General features: G+C 55.0%; 1 protein-coding gene across 2 annotated transcripts in view; it reads left to right on the top strand.

Annotated features, from left to right (window-relative positions):
* Positions 1-391: 391 nt before the first annotated feature.
* SLC6A3 (solute carrier family 6 member 3) overlaps positions 392-21,758 on the top strand; it is a 32,132-nt gene continuing 10,765 nt past the window's right edge. The window contains exons 1-9 of one of the 2 annotated variants that reach the window (XM_006081461.3): positions 392-522; positions 2,121-2,453; positions 3,754-3,885; positions 8,496-8,727; positions 13,110-13,248; positions 14,533-14,667; positions 16,253-16,356; positions 17,825-17,949; positions 20,791-20,903. In XM_006081461.3, coding sequence (XP_006081523.1) covers positions 2,168-2,453; positions 3,754-3,885; positions 8,496-8,727; positions 13,110-13,248; positions 14,533-14,667; positions 16,253-16,356; positions 17,825-17,949; positions 20,791-20,903 — 1,266 coding nt within the window. In that variant the 5' untranslated portion in view covers positions 392-522; positions 2,121-2,167. Of the gene's footprint in view, positions 523-2,120; positions 2,454-3,753; positions 3,886-8,495; positions 8,728-13,109; positions 13,249-14,532; positions 14,668-16,252; positions 16,357-17,824; positions 17,950-20,790; positions 20,904-21,758 lie in introns of those variants that run through there. The other variant, XM_023751939.1, reaches the window with a different exon arrangement.

Raw genomic sequence — 21,758 nt, 5'->3', positions numbered from 1 at the left:
TGGGGCAGAGTGTTCTGCGGGCGGGGATTGTGGGCACCGGCTCCTGCCCACTGTCTAGGGGCGGGTTGAGGGCGCGGCAGGGCTCGTCCCCCGCCCACCCAGGGCGGCGGGGAAACGGAGCCTGGCCGGCGTGCGCCCCCGACAGCGGGCGGGGCGAGGCGGGGCGGCGACAAGATAAGAGCCTGGAGGCTGAGACCGCCCAGCGCAGCGGGACCCGAGCCAGAGCTTCCGCGGGCGCCTGGCGGCAGGACCCCAGAGCAGAGCCGAGGCCGGGAGGGCAGGTAAGGCCCGGGCACTCCGAGGTGACTTCCCACACGGGCGACCCCGCGCATCCTCGGGCTCGTCGTTCGCTCCCTGGACCCCAAGGTTACAGCCGAGGAGGACAGGGCTGGGACGGGCACCGTCAGGAGGCGCCGCGTTCCTCAGACGACAGCGTCTCCAAAAGTGGCTCATAGCCAGGGTGCACAGCGCGCTCCGACAGGCAGTGCCTCTGGAGACTTTAAGGCGATCGGTGGCTGAGAGGTGAGTGCACCAGGGGGCCTGCGGGCTGATGCGCGCCCCGTGACCCCTGGCCCTGGCCCTGCATGGTGAGCGCCCGGTTCCCCGGCCGCGCCCGGCTCCAGGGATGCGCCAGCTCCTGGGATAGCGGGAAGGGGCGGCTTCCCTGAGGCGCCGGCACCAGGGCGCCAGCTGTTTGTGACCGACTCCTGCCTGTTGAACCAGACGCGGTCCTGGGCGAATGGGACTGGGCGGAGCGCCCCGGATCCGATCCGGGTGATATTGCAGCCAATGCTCCATCGTGCAGGGTTTTGTCTTTGATTTTGAAGGTGAGAGGAGGGGCTCGGAGCTGTGCTTCCAGGCTAATTACAGGCGCAGCCAGGGACAGACCAACGAACCACAGCCATGTATGAGCCAGCTGTGCTCCTCTGCGAGACCACATTTTGCTTTCCTGACGCAGACCTGACTCTGAGGCCACTGCTCCAGGAGTGGGTCAGCTCACCCCAAGTGCTGGGTGCGGGCTTCCCTGGCAGGTGGCCAGACTGGACTGCAAGGGCCCTTGTCAGAGCAAAAAGGCGGGAATTTGCCACCTCTACAGCTCCAGCCCCTCCACCTGCACCGCACGGCAGGCCAATCTCACCTGCCTCCCAGCAGACGCAGCCCCTTGGCCATGTTTCCTACTCTCAGGAATGCGCTGTTGGGTTTGTCACCAGAGGGGACGGGGCCACAGAGGAGTGGTGCATACAGACCGTAAGTTGTGAGCTCTTGTTCAAACGTGGAGACAGTGGAAAACACTCCCATTAAACTCCATCCTGTTATGCTTCTGCTTCAACCACGGTGTGCGTGCGCGTGTGAGCGAGCAGATGTGCGTGCACCTGTGCGTGAGCTGTTGCAGGATCCAAATGCCAGAAGTTAAAGTTGAAGCCGCTCTTGGCCCCAAGGGCCCAGCTTGCTCCCAGCTGTCCCCGTGGAATTTCTTCTGTTCCCCCGACGGCATTGTCCAGGGCTTGGAAAGGAGCTCCCTGGTAAAGTTGCTAAGTGTAGGAGCTCATGGTCCCTCAGGTGAATGCTGACATGATGCGGTCTCTTCCAGGTGGGGCCGGCGAGCCGCCGGGCCACAGGTGTACATGGGTCATGTAGGCATTCCTTGGAGAAACTGTTATAATCATTATTGCAGCTTTTCATTGCTGTGGGTGATTTTGCTATGATGGAAAGAATAGGTGTGCACTCTTGTAAAGTCTTACTATTGAATGCTATTTAAAGACTGTAAATCTCTCCCTGCAATATGGGGTATGGCAGGGGCAACCACTTATATTATTGTTAAAAGCAAAGTTAGAGATTACACAAGCCCTGCACTTCCATTGGACTAGAGAGGAAAGCCAGGGAAGGGGGCAGAGCAGATGTCTGTCCTGAGGTTCCCACAGCTCATCTCCCCCAGCCCCCAGGAGCAATAACTCATCTCCTGTCGTCCTCACCCCTGGCTGCTTGGAATGTATTTGTTCTGCCCCAAAGAAATGATTATAAATGCCTTGGACCTCTGCTCTGGCCACTGGGTACATCTGCAGTTCTGGCTACTAACTCATTGCATTCCGATGTGTGTTTATTTTTCATGCTGGCTGAAGACCAAGAGGGAGGAAGCACAGAATCCTAGATTCCATCCAGTCTGCCCATGAGTAGAAGCAAATGCCCAGTGGGACTGATGCCTTCCGTGGTGGCCCCGGCTAAGGAGCCCAACGCCCTGTGCCCGAAGGCGGTGGAACTTGTCCTGGTCAAGGAACAGAATGGGGTGCAGCTCACCAACTCCACCCTCGTCAACTCCCCACAGACCCCGGTGGAGCCCCAGGAACGGGAGACCTGGAGCAAGAAGATAGACTTCCTCCTCTCGGTGATTGGCTTCGCAGTGGACCTGGCCAACGTCTGGCGGTTTCCCTACCTGTGCTACAAAAACGGCGGGGGTGAGTCCCTGCCCGCCCGTCCTCTCTGTGCTCTCCGGCTCGACTGGAGTCCTAGGCAACGGGCGCACTCTGGCAACATGGCACTGGGTTGTAACTTAGCATTAGCCGGGCACAGACTCCCTAGCTGTATGTCACAGAGACATAGAAACAGAGTCCAGAGCAATCTCACTCCATGTCAGGTCTTCATAGTTGAGGATACTGAGGCCAGGAGAGAGGAAGCAGGAGTTAGCCATTGGAGGCACTGTCATCCTGCCTTCTTTTTCCAAAGGTGCTTTTCACTTTGGAAAGAAAAGGCCACAGAAGGGTGACTGAACACAGTCTTACGGAGTGAGGCCCTTGAGCTTGGAGTGGTGGAAGATGCCCTGCCCTTCCCCTACCCCTGCTCCCACTTCTTCCTGAACTCAACCAATCCTAGAACCATAACTGTCTTTGGACTCCAGGCAGAAAACTAAGGTACAGGGCAGGATCACCCCAAAAATTCAAGTTGAGAAACCAGTTAAGTTGGAGGTCATGCCCACCCTCCTGGCGCTCTATTTCCCTAATGGCCTATCTGAGTCCCTGGCCACACCACCCCGCACAGAGGAAGGGCTGGGAAGACGGTCCCAGGATGGCCCTCCAGCATGCCCGTGGGTAGGTTGGCATTACTCTTCCCAGGTCGAGGGGAGAAGACCGAGGCCTCAGCAGTGCATTAACTTGCCCAAGGACAGACAGAGCTGCAGGGTCTCCCTGCCTCCCTCCCCGTCCCAGGAAGAGGGCCCTGGCAAAGCCACCTCTCGTTTGAGGCAGGCCTTTAGGAAGCAGAGCCTGGGGCCCTGGACTTTGTTCTCGAGGCAGGATGCAGCTCCAAGAGGAACAAGCACCTCCCTGGAGGGGCTGCAGCCTCCGGTCGAGGCGGGTTTCAAATGAGGTGGCCCACAGATCCCAGAAGAGTCACAACTCAAGAGGGTTAGACATTCCACAGAGGAGCAAGAGGGACCAAAGATGGGGAAGGAGCCACAGTGTGGGCAGGGCCTCATCTCTGTGCTCTTGGGGGTTGACTCCATAACCTGGGACACTGGGGGTTCAGTAGGGGCGCGCTTACTTTGAGAGCTTTAGAGGGGTTCGGAGCACTGATGACAGCGGGCTAGGCATGGATGGAGGACACTCACCCACCCAGCCTGTGGCTTCCCTTGGAAGGTGGCCAGGCAGGGAGCTTCAGGACAAACAGGGACAGGGACTGTGGTCAGGGCCAAGACGGGTGTAGTTGGTGGAGATGGCTGAGCCCTGAGGCCCTCAGTGACCATGCTGTCCTGTCCCACAGGCGCCTTCCTGGTCCCCTACCTGCTCTTCATGGTCATTGCGGGGATGCCGCTCTTCTACATGGAGCTGGCCCTCGGGCAGTTCAACAGGGAGGGAGCTGCCGGCGTCTGGAAGATCTGCCCTGTACTCAAAGGTAATGGTAGGCACACGTCCTCGCACCTGGCGTGGCACAGACCAGGCTGCGGCTCTAGAGCTTTCAAAGCAAATCCATGCAAGTCGTGTGCAGTCCGTAGTGCTTTGCTAAATGTCTACGCATGTGAACACACCATTTGAATTTTGGTCCTAAGATCAAACCTCTATCTGTCCATATGTCAGCTACCTAGCTATAATCTATGTATCCATCCATCAATCTATTTGCATATCTAGCTATAATCTATCTATTTGTCCATTTATCTACGTATCATTCATATATCATTCATCTATCTCTCAACCATCTATCATCTACCTACCTACCTATTTATCATCTATGTATAACACCTGTCTATCTATCTATGAAATGTCATCTGAACATAAATAAAATCAGGAGGCTCTGGCTAGAAATAAATGATAAAGATGTATTCAAGAGTCATAGGGCTTACAAATTGGAAACACAACTAGGCAATAGCTAGAGTGTTCTGAAGAAGAAAGAAAAACTGAGGTTCTTGTATTAAAAAGTACAACTGAGAAGAATCAGTCCTGCATTCTTAGTCCCCAGGTTGGTCTGAGCTGGGAATCCTCTGGATGACCAGTGGTCTGGATAGTGGATGTCAGACGGCCTGGACACCTATCCCTAGTCCTTCGGGGGTAATCAGGGTTATTGGGAGGTTTGATGTATATCCAGGCATTGATGCAGGACTGGATGTTCAAAGGTTTAAGCTCCCAGGCTACTTAAAACAACAGAATTATTTTCTCATGCCTCAATCTACCTGACTTTAGTAATTTAGCAGCTCGACTATCTACCTACCTATCTATCATAGCACCTATTATCTATCATTTATCCATAATCTATCTAACTGTCTAGTTATTCACTGAGCCTTCCAGGCTGCTACTGAGACGCCATGGCACCATGAAGCAAACATACATCATGCTGAGTCCCGGTGACTAACCCTCCCCGGTTCCCTCGCTCCATCCTCATGAGAGCCCTGGGGAGGGGACGCGCTGTCTTGTGTGTCTTGGAGATGTAGGCACTGAGATTAGGGGGCTTGAGTAACTGGCCCCTGTCACCTAGTCGGGCAGGGTGGGATGGAATCCTGTCTGACTTCCCGTGGGGCCAACAGGAGCTGATGGCGCAGGATTCAGGGGTATTTCCTCAAAGAGACCGGAGAAGGTACTTGGTGCAGACAGCTGGGTTCATTAGGAAAATGGCTATTAAAAGACCAGGATTTGGATTTTCTTAGAGTTTCTTGAAAAGTTGATGTTCTGAAGAAAATAGAAGCCCTATTGTCCCTCCCAGGATGCCGCATGGGTGGGTCGGGGTGTGTGCTCAGATAGAGACTGATCAGCTGCGGGAGTGAGGACATGGCACAGCTGCTGCAGTCCGTCTCCATGGGGGAATCGCCCTCCCACAGCGGAAATGCTGAGACCGGCCGGGCGTGACAGCTCCTCCAGGCACCGTGTGTTATTCCTGCTTAATGGGCTGCTGGGTGAATCTTAAAACATTAGCATTATTTTCCGAGGCCAAAATGATTCATGCCCACCCTCAAGTGGAACTTCAGAGCGAGATTCGGACAGCTCTGGGTTCAAGTGCCAGGTGCTGGGTGTTCCCTTGTGCAGTTTGCACACAGAAGTCAAAGCTCAAATGAGTTGCCTGAGACTTGCCTCCGGCACCATCCTTGATTCCCCCGAGGAGAAATGTGCAGGTACCTAAAGACCCCGGGCACCTATGACTGAGAGTTGCAGGTGTCAGCCTGGACATTTCCGCGCCTTGTACTGGCCCAATGCCGGCGCCACCGAGGGCAGCGAACCCAGGCTAACAGACAAGACACAAATGAGTTAATCGTGTTCTCTGCTGGGCAGCACTGACATGTCACACGGCCGAGCATGGCAATGAGCTTTCGCTGTGGTCAGTATTTATAGAGCATTCAAGCGCCCAGTTGGAAATTAAGCGTGTCTATCCCCAGTGACCATCTGGGGAAGTGCTGAAGAAGGATGCCTCCAGCTGTGACGCAGATTGTAGTGGGATCAGTTCATATCTCTGGGTTTCCAAGAAGCACGTCCTTCCAGTCCGAAGTCTGTCTGTCATAGTTTCTTACAGGACACAGCTCTGTGCTCCCACCTCCTCTGGGGAGTCTAGTGCTGGAGTCCAGCCCCAGCGGGTCCAGGGGTTCCCCAAGGTGTGGACGGAGTCGGCGAAGAAGGAATGACACAGAGGCAGCGTTCAGGTCATCGTCAGGCAAGGTTCCTCTTAGCCAGGTTCCTCTATTGTCCTCTTACATTTGTATTTATCCTATTTGATCTTAATCCTATCCATTCTATTCCAAAGATTAGGGCGTTTCTTATCTCCATTCCAAAGTTACTCTATTGTTCTATTAAGCTACAAGGAAGTAACTGAAGGAGGTTATTCTATGTACAGATTATGTAGCTTAAGCCTGATTGTTCGTAGTTAAAGTGATTAACTACCCTTCTGGCACTTAGTTAAGGGGTTTTAATGATAAAAATCCTCACCTGGGGAAACAACCTTTCTCGGGGAGCGTTAAGAGGGGGAGCAAACATATTAAGAACAGTATGCCATATACGCCAGGTCCCTTAAAACATAAGCTGTGCAAATGTTTCTTCCCTGCAGCGACTGCGTCAAGCAGCCAGGGTGGATCAGCTTCCGGTAGTCTAGCACTGAGTCAAAGTAAATCTGCTTCTTTCTGGAGCACCCACGGGTGAGGGCCTGCAGAAGGCGAAAAGGACGGTGGCCCCACAGGGGTGGAGGCCAGCAGGTGGAAGCTGATGTTCAGCTTTTTCCTGCCACAAAAAGTTTTCTCCAAGAAAGCTGCTGAAGTGATTTGTTATATTGCTGCTTATAAAATGTCAATAAATAGTATCCAAGGATTTCAAAGCGCTGCTAAATCCTAATGAATTGGGGTCGATACAGGAAGTATGACTGTCAGCATCCCATTCTAGAGAAGCTGAGACCACGGATGGGTGCATTTGGTCCAGCAGTATCAGAACCCGGAGGAGAAGTCGGCAGACACGGTGCACCTCGGTAACTCACTCGGAGTCCCAGCCTCACTGTCACACTCTAGCACAGCAGTTCTCAACCTGTGGGTCATGACCCCTTTGGGGGTCAAATGACCCTTTCATAGGGGTCGCCTAAATACATCCTGCATATCAGATATTTACATTACGATTCATAACAGTAGCAAAATTACAGTTATGAAGTAGCAACGAAAATAATTTTATGGTTGGAAGTTACCACAACATGAGGAACTATATTAAAGGGTCCCTGCATTAGGAAGGTTGAGAACCGCTGCTCTAGCAGCTCATGTTGGCTTTTGTCCAGTTTTGGAAACTCATCCGTGTGGAGGGCTGAGCTGAGGCCACTGGAGGATGTGCCATGTGGCCCCTGTGGGTAGAATCTCGGTCGGATCCTGGTCACCTGTCTCCTAACCTGGGATTGAGGGAATCGAAAACCACAGAAAGTCAGCTAATGACTGGGAATCTGTGCAGCCAGCACAGGGCTGTGCTCATCGAGGAGATAAACAAATCAGCGCAAGAACACTAGACTTTCATGTTTAGAGAAGAGGCACCTAGAATGGTCATGCATGGCCCTGGGTGCCCTTGGGTGGCCCTAGGTAGCTATGAATGAACTCATATGACCTTGTTTGCCCTGGGTAGTCTTGAGTAGCTATGGGTGGCCATGAATGGCCCTGGATGGCTCTGGGTGGCCCTGGATGAGCCCTGGTGGTTCTGGATGGTCTTAGTTGTCCTAGATGAGCCTGGGTGGCTGTGGGTGGCCATGGAGGAATCGAGTTGTCCCTTAGTGACTACTGGTAACTCTGGATGGCTCTCGCTGTCCCTGCATGGCTCTGGAAATCACTGAGTATTCCTGTGTGCCCCTGGATGGCCTTTGATAACCCTATTATCATAGGTGGCCCAGAAGGTTTCTGGGTGATGCTGAGTGGTTTGGGGTGGCCTTTGTTGACATTTGTTGGTGTTTTGTATCTCTGGGTGCCCTTAGATGATCCTGGGTGGCCACGGGTGGCAGTGAATGATTCTGATGGTTTTGCATGGCCTCGTGGTGCTGGATAACTCTGGGTTGGATTGTTCAGTGAACCCAGGGCCACCCTAGATGACCTTAAGTGAGCCTGGATGGTCCTGTTTCATCCTGAGTGGTTGTGAGTGGCAGTGGATAGCTGTGGATGGCCCTTAGTTGCCCTGTATGTCTGTGTGTAATGACTTGTTCTACCAGGGTGGCCTTAGATGATCTTACATGTTCTTGGATGACTCTTCATGTCCCTAGGCATACCATGTGATTCTAGATACCCTTCAATGAGCCTGGGTGGCCTTTCAGATCTTGAATGTCCCTCAGAGACACTCTGAATGTCTCTGAGTGGACAGAGATGGCCATAGATGGTCTTGGAAGGGGGAAGCCCCTCTCTGTGGTCACAGCATAAAGTCCAGCATCTGCCCTTTCACGTATCTTCCCCTGTGTATTTAAAGATGTTGCCTGATATTAGGATGGTGGCGAACAGCTGGCACAGGTGGCAGTGTCTCCTGTAAGGGAAGGTGGGAAGGGGCATTCTGTTGACGGTGGCTGTGCTCTCACCACCCTAGGTGTGGGCTTCACGGTCATTCTGATCTCGCTCTACGTTGGCTTCTTCTACAACGTCATCATCGCCTGGGCGCTGCATTACTTCTTCTCCTCTTTCACCATGGAGCTGCCCTGGACCCACTGCAACAACACCTGGAACAGCCCCAACTGCACAGACTCCTACTTCGGCAACACCAGTGACGGCTCGGGCCTCAACGACAGCTTCAGGACCACGCCTGCCGCCGAGTACTTTGAGTAAGTAAGAGGTCTGCTCCTCGGGGTGCGATGACTCCTCAGTTGCTGTGGCTGCCTCAGGAAGGGAAGGACGCAGAGCCAAGCTCTCTATGGCAGCCCAGGGGCCAGCCACCCGCCCCTGCTGCCTCACAGGGGTGTGAGAGGACCCTTTCTTTGTCTTGTGCCCGTGTTCCGTTCCCTTGGGGTTTTTGTGGGACAAAGCTAGCATGAGTCCTCAGCACAGATGGAAGGCTGAGCAGGCCTTCACCTAATTTCTAATATAAATTATAAAGCTACAAATCTAAAGCTACGAATTTGCCTCTAAGAGACTGCTTTAGCAATATTCCATATGTTGTATTTTCATTTTCATTCAGTTCAAAGTGTTCCCTGATCTGCCTTGTGATCTATCTTTGATTCACAAGATATTTTTGGAGGTTGATAGTGTCCTTTAATGCACAAAAGTTTTTAATCTTGATAAAGTCAGTTATTTATTTTTTCCTTTTATTGTTTGTGCTTTTGGTGCCCTATCAAAAAATTCATAGCCCAAACTCAACAAAAACAATCTAAGCTCATAGATACGGAGAACTGATTGGTGCTTCTATAGGTAGGGGTGGGGGTTAGAACCAAATGAATGAACTGGGGTTTTTTTGTTTGTTTAAATAAATTGATTTTTTTTTTTATAAAAAGTCCATTGCCAAACCTAAGGTCTTAAAGATTTATGCCTGTGTTTTCTTCCAAGAGTTCCATAATTTCAGCTCTCACATTTAGTCTTTTACCCTTTTGAGTGGCTTTTTGTATTTGGTATGAGGAAGCTATGGATCGATTTTCTCCTGGCTGTAGGTCACATTTTCTTGCTTCTTGTTGTCTAGTAATTTTGTAATCTTCCTGTAATGAGTGTTGGATTTGTTCTGGTAGGAAGTTAATTTGCTGGTGGTACAATTTTCTCTTTTTGAAACTTGTTGAAATGCTTCTGGGCAGCCTTTGCTTTGGGAATGGTTTATCACCTCTACTGCAGTGACCCTTCCAGGGTCTACTGAGCTCTCCATGTGATTGGCAAGTCCTCTACCGTGGCTGGGGAGCTCAGTGGGCCTCAGCCCTGCCTGGGCTCAGAGACCTGCAGGGTCTCACCCTGTGGCTGAGTCAGTGGGCTCCTGTGGAGAGCCTGTCAGCACCTGAGACTCCCTAAGCTCTACCCAGCAAGACCCCATGCTGTGCTCATTGGGGAGGGGGGGAGGTGCCTCCAGGTGGGAAGTGGGGCGTTGTCATCTCCAGTCCCACATCTGCAAATACTCATTTGGTGTACTTTGTCCAGCTTTCTAGTTGGTATGATGACAATCCCTCATGGCCAGAGTGGAGGCCTCTCACCTCCTTTCCATGGCAGCCATCCCCTCCCACACCCCCAGGCAGAGCACAGGTTCAGAGTTAGGCTGCCGGGGTCCAGGTCCTGGCTCTGCTGCTGGCTGTCTCTGGGTTGGATAGTGTTCTTACCCTCTCAGTTCCTGGGTTCCTTGCTGTAAATGGGGCAACACAGCTGCAGTGGGGATCCAACGTGACAGTGTAGGTGCAGCCCAGTGCATACCTGGCCCGCCTCAAAGGCTCCCTTATCCGGATCCAAGAACCACGACAATAAACACACCTGGAGAAGGAAAGCTGCAGGAAGTGGAAGTGTTAGATCTTTGCCGAGGCTGGTGACATCCCAGGCCATCCCTGTTTGGTCCTCCAGGCCACTTACACTCTAGAAATGTCTGCTTTTCAGCCCCAAACTATCTTATTCAGACGTCCTGTCCTCATCCTACTGTGCGCCTGCTCTTGGGAAGCACCTGCCCTTCCCTGTGCCCCAAGGCATCCTGCAGTGCCTGGCGTGGCTGTCCCACGCAGTGTGGTGCTGCCGGCTCCTCTCCAGCTGACAGCTTCTGCAGGGCCTGTCCTCTGGAGTGTCTGTGGGATTTCACACAACTTCAAACAAGAGGACTTTTTAGTCTTGGGGAAGGGACTTGGCCAGCACAGACAAGGGGCTAATTCTCAAAGCAGCCTGAAGTGTCTGAGGTAAAACCAGTGTGTACAGCATCCTAGAAGCAGTTCATAATCAGTCCTGAGGAGAGCCACGTGCTTTCTCCCAGCCGCACCCTCTCAGGCCTCGGAGGCTGTGACCCCTGTGGGCCACCGTGCTCCTTTCCCAGGCAAAAGGGTTAGGTGTGTAACCCACGCCCGTGTGTGCAAGACGTAGCTGGATTGTATGTAGGGGTTGGTCCGGGCCCCACACAATGTGTGGCCTCACTGGGCAGATGGTTTTGTTCCAAGGAGATTTCTCTCATTGGTGAAAAGAGGTTTCAGGTGATAAGGCCTGGCAGGGGCTCCAGGGCAAGGTGAGGAGGGAGCATGGACAGCAGACACAGAGCCAGGGCTGAGGTGAGGGAAAGAGGAGAGAAAGACACGGGGAGTTCTACTGACCCCGGTAAAGCAGGCCCTGGAAGGGCATGTTCCAGGAGGGCAGGCCCCAGGTGAAGCAGACCCCAGGAGGGTAGGCCCCAGGTGAGGCAGGCCCCAGGTGAGGCAGGCCCCAGGTGAGGCAGACCCCAGGAGGGTAGGCCCCAGGTGAGGCAGGCCCCAGGAGGGTAGGCCCCAGGTGAGGCAGGCCCCAGGAGGGCAGGTCCCAGGTGAGGCAGGCCCCAGGTGAGGCAGGCCCAGGTGAGGCAGGTCCCAGGTGAGGCAGGCCCCAGGTGAGGCAGGCCCCAGGTGAGGCAGGCCCCAGGTGAGGCAGACCCCAGGAGGGCAGGCCCAGGTGAGGCAGACCCCAGGAGGGCAGGCCCCAGGTGAGACAGGCCCCAGGTGAGGCAGGCCCCAGGAGGGCAGGCCCCAGGTGAGGCAGACCCCAGGAGGGCAGGTCCCAGGTGAGGCAGACCCCAGGAGGGCAGGCCCCAGGTGAGGCAGACCCCAGGAGGGCAGGCCCCAGGTGAGGCAGACCCCAGGAGGGCAGGTCCCAGGTGAGGCAGGCCCCAGGTGAGGCAGGCCCCAGGTGAGGCAGGCCCCAGGAGGGCAGGCCCCAGGTGAGGCAGACCCCAGGTGAGGCAGACCCCAGGTGAGGCAGACCCCAGGAGGGCAGGCCCCAGGTGAGGCAGACCCCAGGAGGGCAGGCCCCAGGTGAGGCAGGCCCCAGGAGGGCAGGTCCCAGGTGAGGCAGGCCCCAGGAGGGCAGGTTCCAGGAGGGCAGGCAGGGCACCGCAGGCTGCCAGTGGCCCCCTCCTCTGCCTGACCAAGCAGCTCCCTATCCCAGATCCCACACTGCTATCGGACAGTGTGAGGAGATTCCTTTCACTTCAGCGTGTATCTTGCGCTCCGTAAAGAAGAGATGGTGATGACAGTTCAGACACTGCAGGCCAACCTGGGCCATGCCGGGTTTGGGACGGAACAGGAGTGCTGCGCTGGGCTCTCCCTGCCTGTCACAGCCTCTCCTGTCCCAAGACTGTGTGAAGACCCGAACTTCTCCAACGTACCCCGAGGTGCCTGCAGCTGGTGAAGGTTCTGGGACGCTGCGGTCTGCGGCATTCTCCCATGGTGCCAGGAAGATCTGCTCGGACCTCGCAAATCCCGTGGTGATGGCCCTTTTCACAGTGTGGCTCCTCCACTGCCTGGGCAGCAGCACAGCCTTTGGCTGAGCTTTGACTCACAGTCCTGCCTGGGAGGGGAGGCGGCAGATGCACGGTGGACACAATGGCACCTTTCCCGCAGGCTGTCACAGGATTTAATGAGATACTGTGTGGAAAGTGCCTCAGACCCCTGCCTGGCCCACAGGGAGGGCTCTACTGGCCATTCTGTCCCCTTCCCATGTGGCCTTATGCTCTGTCTTTATGGTGGCGGATCCCACTACCAGAAAGTTCTTGAGCAAACCTGGCACAGACTCATCCTGAGTCTATTCCCGCAGAATCCTCCTCAACAGCTGGACAGCTCTCGTCAACTGTCACCCTCGGAGAGCAGCGCAGACACCTGTTACTATAGGTCCACTCAGCCTCAGCCCTGTAAAGGGCCTGGACCTTTCGTGTGCAGCAGCGGCCACCACCTTGCTGACACCTTCCCTCTGGTTTCTGAAGCTCTTTCTTCAAAGACCCAAGGCACCCATTCCCTCCCCAGTTCCAAACGCAGGGTGCTGAGGGGCAGGGCTGGGCTTCTGTGGGCTCCCAGCACACCCTCTCCCTCACCTGGAGGATATACCCCGCATCTCAGCTAGGACTGCTGGGCCTGGTCCTTCTCAGAGGGGGGCAGGGGGTCTCTGGCCCTGCCAGGCTGGGTCCTGTCTGCCATGTGGCGCTGGGGAGGACAGTCTCTGGGCAAGCTCAGCTGTCTGGTTACAGTTCTGGGTGGGGAAGCAGTGCTCTTCTAGGCCCCCCACCTTTCTCCCTCTCCAGGCGCGGCGTGCTGCACCTCCATGAGAGCCGCGGCATCGGCGACCTGGGCCCTCCCCGCTGGCAGCTCACATCCTGCCTGGTGCTGGTCATCGTCCTGCTCTACTTCAGCCTGTGGAAGGGGGTGAAGACTTCGGGGAAGGTGAGGCTGAGCCTAGCCAACTGGGAAGTGGACACATGGCCATGGGGGGAGTGGACACAGGCCATGGGGGAGAGTGGACACATGGCCATGGGGGGAGTGGACACATGGCCATTGGAGGAGTGGACACAGGCCATGGCGGGGAGTAGACACAGTCCATGGGGGGAGTGGACACAGGCCATGGGGGGGAGTAGACATAGGCCATGGGAAAGAGTGGACACATGGCCATGGGGGGAGTGGACACAGGCCATGGGGGGAGTAGACATAGGCCATGGGGGGAGTGGACACAGGCCATGGGGGGGAGTGGACACAGGCCATGGGGGGAGTGGAAACAGGCCATGGGGGGAGTGGACACAGGCCATGGGGGGAGTGGACACAGGCCATGGGGGGAGTGGACACATGGCCATGGGGGGAGTGGACACAGGCCATGGGGGGAGTGGACACATGGCCATGGGGGGAGTGGACACATGGCCATGGGGGGAGTGGACACAGGCCATGGGGGGAGTGGACACAGGCCATGGGGGGAGTGGACACAGGCCATGGCAGGGAGTGAACAGGGGGCTGTCATGGGGTTTACGGTGGAAGGGTAGGCCATGGCAGGTGGACTGTGGACGGATGGTTGTGAAGGGGAGGGGTGGCTGTGGTGGGTTGGGTAGCTGACAGGGGGTCTGTGTTTGAGTTGAGGAGTCAGCGCAAGACTGTGGTTGAGAAATGGCATCAAGGGAAAAGCACAGCAGAGTGCTTTCAGCATTGAGACAAGCGCAGCATAAATTGGTTTTTGCTGATGACAATATTTTGGCTGTTATCTGGGCACCCAAAGCACTTTTGACCAGAATGTGTTCATCAGGTGTGATGATACATGTAGTGAAGGGCCAGCACATGGGAACCTTTTGATAGTGAGCGTGCCTTTCCTCCCTCTGGAGCCCGGAATCCATCCTTTACATGTAATCCAGGTGCACGTTCGCACAATTAAGTGAAACTTGCTCACATCTCACTCATCAGAAATCCAGCCACTCCTGCTGTGACAGACCAAATACAGAGCAGGAAATGCTCCTTCCTTGCCAAATGGTTTGTCCTCTTTTAATCCCTGGGAAAGATGCACAGAGTAGCAGGCATGATGGCCTCCCTCAGTGAGCATCTGCTGAGCGGGCGTCCTGTGAATGTTCGGGATGTGGGGCTCTCAATCAGAGGCCACCTCTCTCCTAGCACCAACCATCAGGGTGACGCTGTGCCCACTCCATGCCAGCAGGTGGCCTGTGCAGCCCGGTGACGCTGTCCTCTCCCCAGGTCGTGTGGATCACGGCCACCATGCCATACGTGGTCCTTTTCGCCTTGCTCCTGCGAGGAATCACTCTCCCTGGAGCCATGGACGGCATCAGGGCGTACCTGAGCGTTGACTTCCGTCGGCTCTGTGAGGCGTCCGTGAGTATGCCCACCGCTCGCGACCCTGCAGTCCATGCGGACTGGCAGGCACGGTGTCAGGGGGTCCCCATGCTTGGGGCAGGAGATCCCAATGGCAGAACCTGGGCTGGAATTTCTCACTCGCCCTATAAATCCAGCAGGTGCTGGCTGCCCTGCTGTGTGCGAGGTTCTGCAGGGCAATGTGTAAACCTGATCCCACCCGTAGAGTTCACCGTCTTGTTGAGAAGGGGGGTGGGAATGGACAGGAGGGAGTGTGTGCAAATTCAGGTGGACTAGATGGGCGATTCAGGAGAGCTCAATGGACCAGAAGAAGGCAGTTAGGGGAAAGGTCACCTGCCGGGTCTTCGCAGAAATAGGATGAAGGCTCCTGCCTATTGACCTCTTCCCCATGTCCCATCCCATGTCCCGGAGGAATGCTCTTGGGTTCCCGGATAAGCACCGATGGCCCTGCCCAGTCTGTGCCAGCGAGCTCTGCCACTCGCCTGGAATGCAGCCTGAGCCCCAGCTCCCTGTCCATCGGCCCAGCAAGGCTGAGATATCGCAGGAACCAGGGCTCCTCCTCGGGAAGCCAGACCTCAGTGGTGAAACATTCCAGTGCCCCCAGCACAAGAGCATGATCTAAAACACTAACTCTGGAGTCAGGCTGCATGTTTCTTCGGCAAAGGAAGCAGTACTGGAGGCAGCCTCCTGGAGAGCAGAGGCTTGGCCGGGTCATGGGAGAGGGGTCTCCGGAGAAAGAGAGAGAAGGGGTGGCATTGCAGGGAGACAGCTCAGAAATGATGGTTACCGCTGGCCAGTGGGTGTAGGGGTAATGGGAATGGCAGCTTTCCAAAGGGAATGGGTGCAAATTCAGGTGCACTAGATGGGCAGATGGTGGGACTCCAGAAGCCACCCGGGGAGTACTAGGTGTGGAAGGCCATGTGGTCAGGAGGGGAAGGTCCAGGTTGGGGGTAGGGGCCCCTTTGGAAGGGGCTGCCTTATGCTGCTAGGTTGCAATGAGAGGCAGTGTGGGGCTCACTAGGGACTCAGGAAGAAGCAGCCCTGAGGCAGAAAAGGGAAGAATGACAGGGTGTGGCTCAGCTCCCAGGAAGCCCCAGGAGGGGAAGTGGCTGCAGGAGCCATGGGAGGAAGGCGAGATGAGGTGAAGGGAGAGGGAGCTGGATGACTGGAGAGAGAGGAAATGCAGCTGAGGCCCAGACACGGCTCCAGGCAACATGCACGAGGAAGCAAAACAGATGCCAGCACTGATTCATAATAAAGTAACTGTGGTCGTGTGGGCAAATGCAAAGAATGCACGAAGACGTGGTTCCTTTTCATCACGGTCCTTCAGGCCAGTGACACAGGAAGGTTTATTCCCTGAGACGCCTATGACTCTGATCATGTTGTTGATGCCAGGTGCTTGTTGATAATGGCGTTTAAATTCCACCCTGTTCTATGGAGCTGGAGGCATCTCAGCAGGAGACACCTGCAGGGAGGACAGGGAGCTGAGGCTTCGGTCTTTGCACAATTGCACAATTGCCTCGCGACAGCTGGCCCTCACTTCCGCAATTATCTCCAACAGCCGCTCATTCCCCTCTGGCTGCAGGTTTGGATCGATGCTGCCACCCAGATATGCTTCTCACTGGGCATTGGGTTTGGGGTGCTAATCGCCTTCTCCAGTTACAATAAATTCACCAACAACTGCTACAGGTAGGTTCTGAGCTCTTGTCCCATTCCCTCCCATAAGATGGTCTGCAGAAATCAATGTGCATCACTGATATGGGGGTGGGGGTATCACAATATGTGCCCAGTAGAAAGCAAGGGGAAGTAAGCTCTGTGTGCAAAACCACTGAGCCAAATGGCTTTTTAAGTGAAAACTAAAATGGGGAAGCTACAGGCAAAATGCTGGTCCTTGCTTTCAGGAAGTTATTGAAACACATGAAGATGTGCATCACCTCCCTGCAAGGAAGCCTCCTAAATCCCAGGAGCAGCAGATTCCCCCCGAGGCCCCACCCCTGACTCCTCCTCTCCCCCTGCCTCCCTCCTCTTCCCAAAGCCCAGGTCAGGCTCCTCCTCCAGACACCCCCACAGTGAAGCACCTAAATGAGTCCCCTGGCCTGCACCTGGGAGCCTGGGTCCCGCAGGGTATCCCAGACCCTATGCAGAGGCACCCAGATGACCCAGCATCAGGACAGGAAGGAAAGTGGCAGCACTGTGTGCCCACAGCCTGGTGGCATCTTGGCTATGCCACCTGGCCCAGAATGACCTGACTTAGCTGCTGCCACATGTTGGACCCAAAATCCTTCTAAAAACAGAAACAGAATTTACCTGGGACCTGCTTTCTTTGACCTTTACAGGCTCATGTTTAAATATATTTTTATTGATTTCACTGGGGATGGAGCCAGCAACCCAGGCATGTGCCCTTGACTGGAATCGAACCTGGGACCCTTCAGTCCACAGGCCAATGCTCTATCCACTGAGCCAGACTGGCTAGGACTACAGGCTCATGTTTATATTCTTTCATATCTTGAGGATAAAATGTGGTAAAATACAAAGACAGCGAGTGTGCACAGCAAAATGACCAGACAGACTGCTGCCAGGCTCCCACAGAGGGTGAACTCTGGGCGGCTGTTTCCAACACAGCCCTGCCTGAGCCCACCTGTGCCCTCAGGCCGGGCACTCTGCAATGTCCTTCCATTTGGCTCCCAGGAGGGCTGAGAGTGGAGTCTCCAGACCAGCAGCACCAGCCCCCCAGAAGCAGCAGGAAAATACAACATCTAGGGCCCCCCAAACCCACTCTGTCCTAATCTGCATTTGAACAACATCCCTGCTGCCTAACAGCTCCCTCGCCATGGGTGGGGACCCCCATGGCCATCTGTTTGTCCACCCAGAGCCCCCGGGTTGCTGGTGCAGACCACCTCACCTTCAGCACTGAGTCATGTGTCCCAGGAGCCTTGCCATCCCGGCCAAACATGACGGCTGCTCACCATAAGGACATGCCCAGAGCCCAGAACCCGCAGCTGGGAGGTCCCGTCCCAACGGGCAGCGCAGCCGGAGGACAGGCTCTGCAGCTGCAGGAGGGCCTGGCCGCGCTTGGCAGGAAACATGTAGTAAACTGAGAATAATGACTGGAAATGGCAGCTGCTCCAGCGCTGGCCTGGGTGTCTTGTTCTCACAGAGACGCCATCATCACCACCTCGGTCAACTCCCTGACGAGCTTCTCCTCGGGATTCGTGGTCTTCTCCTTCCTGGGGTACATGGCCCAGAAGCACAGTGTGCCCATCGGGGACGTGGCCAAGGATGGTGAGTCCCCCGAGGGCAGGCTGGGGCCCCCACACCTCCACCTGCTCCAGGCCACTTCTCAAAAGGTGTATTCTTGCAAAATGAGGGGGAGACACAGGCCTTGGTACGAGAAGAGTTGCTGATCTGAAGAATTGCACATGTTCACGTGCTGGACCAATTGCAAGACAAATAACTGGAAGCAGGACAACCCCTGTCCCCGCATCCTCCCACTCCCACCCTCTGCGGGACAATGTGACAGTGGCCCCTCAGCCACGTGCTCCTCACAGAGGCCACTTGGGCTGCAGGATGAGGTCCAGTTCCTCTGTCAGTCTGGATCCCCCAACTTTGTTTACACCCCGAGGGGAGATGAGCGGGGTTGGGAGCACTGAGCTGTCCCAAGCAGCAAGGCTTTTGGATTTCCACGCATGATCAGCCGAAAAAAAGTTGGGTTGTTTTTGACATGAGCAGCTAATCTGTTCCAAAGCTTTTCCCTCCAAACACCAGTGGCCATGACATGTTTACGGGGGATGTGGACAGAGGAAACCTGGACTCTCCAGCACACGGTGCCTGTGCCCTGGGAGTTGGCGGGTGGAGGGTGCGGGTGCGGGCACAGACCACACAGGAGCGGGCTCAGCCCCAGCAGGGAGTGCACCAGGCAGGGGAAGCTGGGAGGCTGGACACAGATATGGGTCCTGAGAGGGGCCTCTGATTGCTACAGCTCCCTGAGCACTTGGGAGTCTGCTTGGTTCTAGTTCGTGATGGAAACCGTGGCATAGGCAGCCTTGAATGGGGTCAGTGCAGGCTCCAGGCCTCTTGAGATGGCTGCAGCCCTCCCCTGCCTTCAAGACTGTTGTGCAGGTGATTGGGGAGGGGTCTCTCCCCTGGAGACTGTCCTCTGGCTCTGAGGCACTGCCCCGAGTTTGAAGGCCTCCTTCCCCTTCTCCTGGCTGCTGGGAAGTCCCTTCTGCTGGGGCTGCTCCTTAGATTCATCTGTGAGTGCAAAGGATGCATCTTCCTGGGTCAGGAATCATTCAGGGAGGGACCCACCCGACCTGTGTCCTCAGCTCTCAGCCGGCAGCTCTCATCCCATCTATTTCCCGAGAGTTGAGCATTAAGAACCCACTTTGAAAGTAGAAAACAGAGACTCCCAGACCCAAAAGGTCCCCTCTGAAATGGCAGAGAAAGCAGGGGGCTGGGATGAATCCTTCGCATGGTTTCAAGTCCATATTCTTCCCTCTAGGAAGAAACATTAATAAAGGTGGGAGAATGGGAACATAAACGCAAATAAGTACAGAGCAGTGAAATTTACTCACCTGCATGTATGCATTTTCTCCGGTCTTTTTTGCCCTTTATTATGATAAATAGGAATAACTTGCAAAGACCTCTATTAACCCTTGAAGGTAAAGCTGGATGTTTTCTATGCATTTGCATGACAAGCAAAGTAAATGTCATTTATGGCTCTAATTCTCAGGAAAACAGGGTGAAATGTTAACTCGGATACAGAAATGAAAGGTGAGGGTGTTGACATTAATTCAACAGAGCTGATGAATCTCTCTCTGGGTTCCTGGCTTTATGGCATTTAGACTTTACAGCATCTCAAAGAATTAACCCCTGGCCTTGCATTTCAGTCATCAGAGAGCCCAGCCCGACCCCAGAGCCATGGAGCCTCTGGGAGGTTGGCCGGTCTCTGGCCTTTGTCCCATCCTCTAGAACAGCGGTTCTCAACCTGTGGGTCGCGACCCCTTTGGGGGTTGAACGACCCTTTCACAGGGGTTGCCTAAGACCATCGGAAAACACATATATAATTACATATTGTTTTTGTGATTAATCATTATGCTTTAATTATGTTCAATTTGTAACAATGAAATTGGGGGTCACCACAACATGAGGAACTGTATTAAAGGGTCGCGGCACTAGGAAGGTTGAGAACCACTGCTCTAGAAAGACCTAAGCGCCCCATATAAGCTCCCCGTTCCTGGCTGGTGCCAGCAGGTCTACTGAGGCCTGGGAGAAACAGAAGAGCTATAAGGTGCTTCCAAAGCAGAGTCTCAGTGGGCAGTGCTTGTCAGCTAAGTATGCACGTCTTCTGATTGACCATGAAAATTTCTGTGGAAATATTTACCAATTTCCCGTAGGAATATATTTACTCTGAGGTCACTGAAAGCCAAACTGTAACTCATCTTAGGTGAGTCCTGCTGTCCCCGTCCCCTCTCCATCCAGGCTCACAGCCTTCGCCTCCACCTGGATCTCACCTGTTGGGGATGAGGAGCGGGTGTGGCTGCCCAGAGTGCCTGTCCTGACCCAGCAATACCAGTTCCAGAAAGTTGTAGAAGGGGCTGATCTGAGGAGCACTGGCATGTGCCCAGGAGCACTCCCATTCCCAGCAACACACCAGACAGCACTCATGAATGTGGTCTGCGCATCCAGCCTGTGGTTTTACAGATCACACTGAGAGTACTTCAGGGCACAGAAAATATTTACAACGTATTGCTCACGAACCATAGTGAGTGCAAGTGTGTGAGCGACCTACTCAGGAAGAACAAGCCAGAGGGCCCTCGGATGCTCAGGGACACAGGCAGGACCCCAAAGGTCCTCCCTCCCGCGCCCCCCAAGCCCTCACAGCCATGGACAGGAGAGATCTGGAGCAGAGCTGTGGCGCCTGGTGCTGGGTTCCGTTATCTAGAGTCCAGAGCCAGGTGTCTGCGAGATTCACAGGAGGGAGGACGGGGGAGGCTGTGATGGGAAAGATTTTGTGCTCCTGAATCTGGAGGCACTTGTGGGGGCCGAGTGGGCCTCTTGGGGGCGGGGAAGAGGGCGTAAACGTGAAGTGACACTCGTGGCAACCTGAGGTTCTGCTTTCAGGGCCAGGGCTGATTTTCATCATCTACCCGGAGGCGCTGGCCACGCTCCCGCTGTCCTCTGCCTGGGCTGTGGTTTTCTTCATCATGCTGCTCACCCTGGGGATCGACAGTGCCGTGAGTGACGTCAGCATTTCCCGTGCCTGGTCCCGCCCACCACAGCCAGGCTCATCTGCAGCCACAGACGCTCCCTGGGGTCCCCTAAAGCTTGTGTTCACACAGAGCACCACGTGGGTGGCAGGGAGGGGGCCCACAATTACCGGGATAAAGTGTTCGGACCAACTCACCCCTTCTTTTTTCATTCGGGGTACCAGCTGCGCCCTCTGCCTGAGCCATCATGGGCCCTAAATACACACGAAGCAAGAGGGCTGTGCAGGAAAACAGGGTAATGTGACCACACAGAGTCAAGGCAGATTCCTCATGATGCATCACTTTCCCAGCCCGTCAGCCCTAGAAGGGGTGGCTGCACCTGCAGGATAGGGCAACAGAAGTCTCTAGCCGCAGCCTAGGCCTTGCCCATTGAGGGTCTCGTGAGGCCTTTCGTGTGTGTGTGTGTGTGTGTGTGTGTGTGTATGGGGGGTGTACTAGGGGGTGGACAGTGGGCCCTCGTTTGGCCCTGGGCCTCCTGGACTTCCTCAGCCTCCCTCCCCATTGCCTGCTCATGACCTGTTGAAACCTCAAGGTCCTTGTGACTGGCCTTGTTCCCCTGAGCTTCCTGGAAAGTGCAGAGTCCCTCCCCATGAGAACGCTGGTCACACTCTGTAGCCCTCCACCTCCTCTCCCGCAGGCCCGGTCACCAACCCTGAGGGTGGACCACGCCCTTGGACCGCAGGTCTGGTGGGGATGCAGTCCTGACAGCACTTCCTGGGGGAGGTGGTCTCTATAGAGTGGTGCTAGACGGACCCCAAGCAGTCAGGACCCCCAGGACTCACACTTAGAGTCAGAAAGGCTTCGTATGTTAGTCACATAGCA

This window comes from Myotis lucifugus, unplaced genomic scaffold (assembly GCF_000147115.1).
Source record: "Myotis lucifugus unplaced genomic scaffold, Myoluc2.0 scaffold_0, whole genome shotgun sequence".
NCBI lineage: Eukaryota > Metazoa > Chordata > Mammalia > Chiroptera > Vespertilionidae > Myotis > Myotis lucifugus.
Note: the sequence above shows the minus strand (reverse complement) of the source record. Positions and strands in the feature narration are given on the sequence as shown.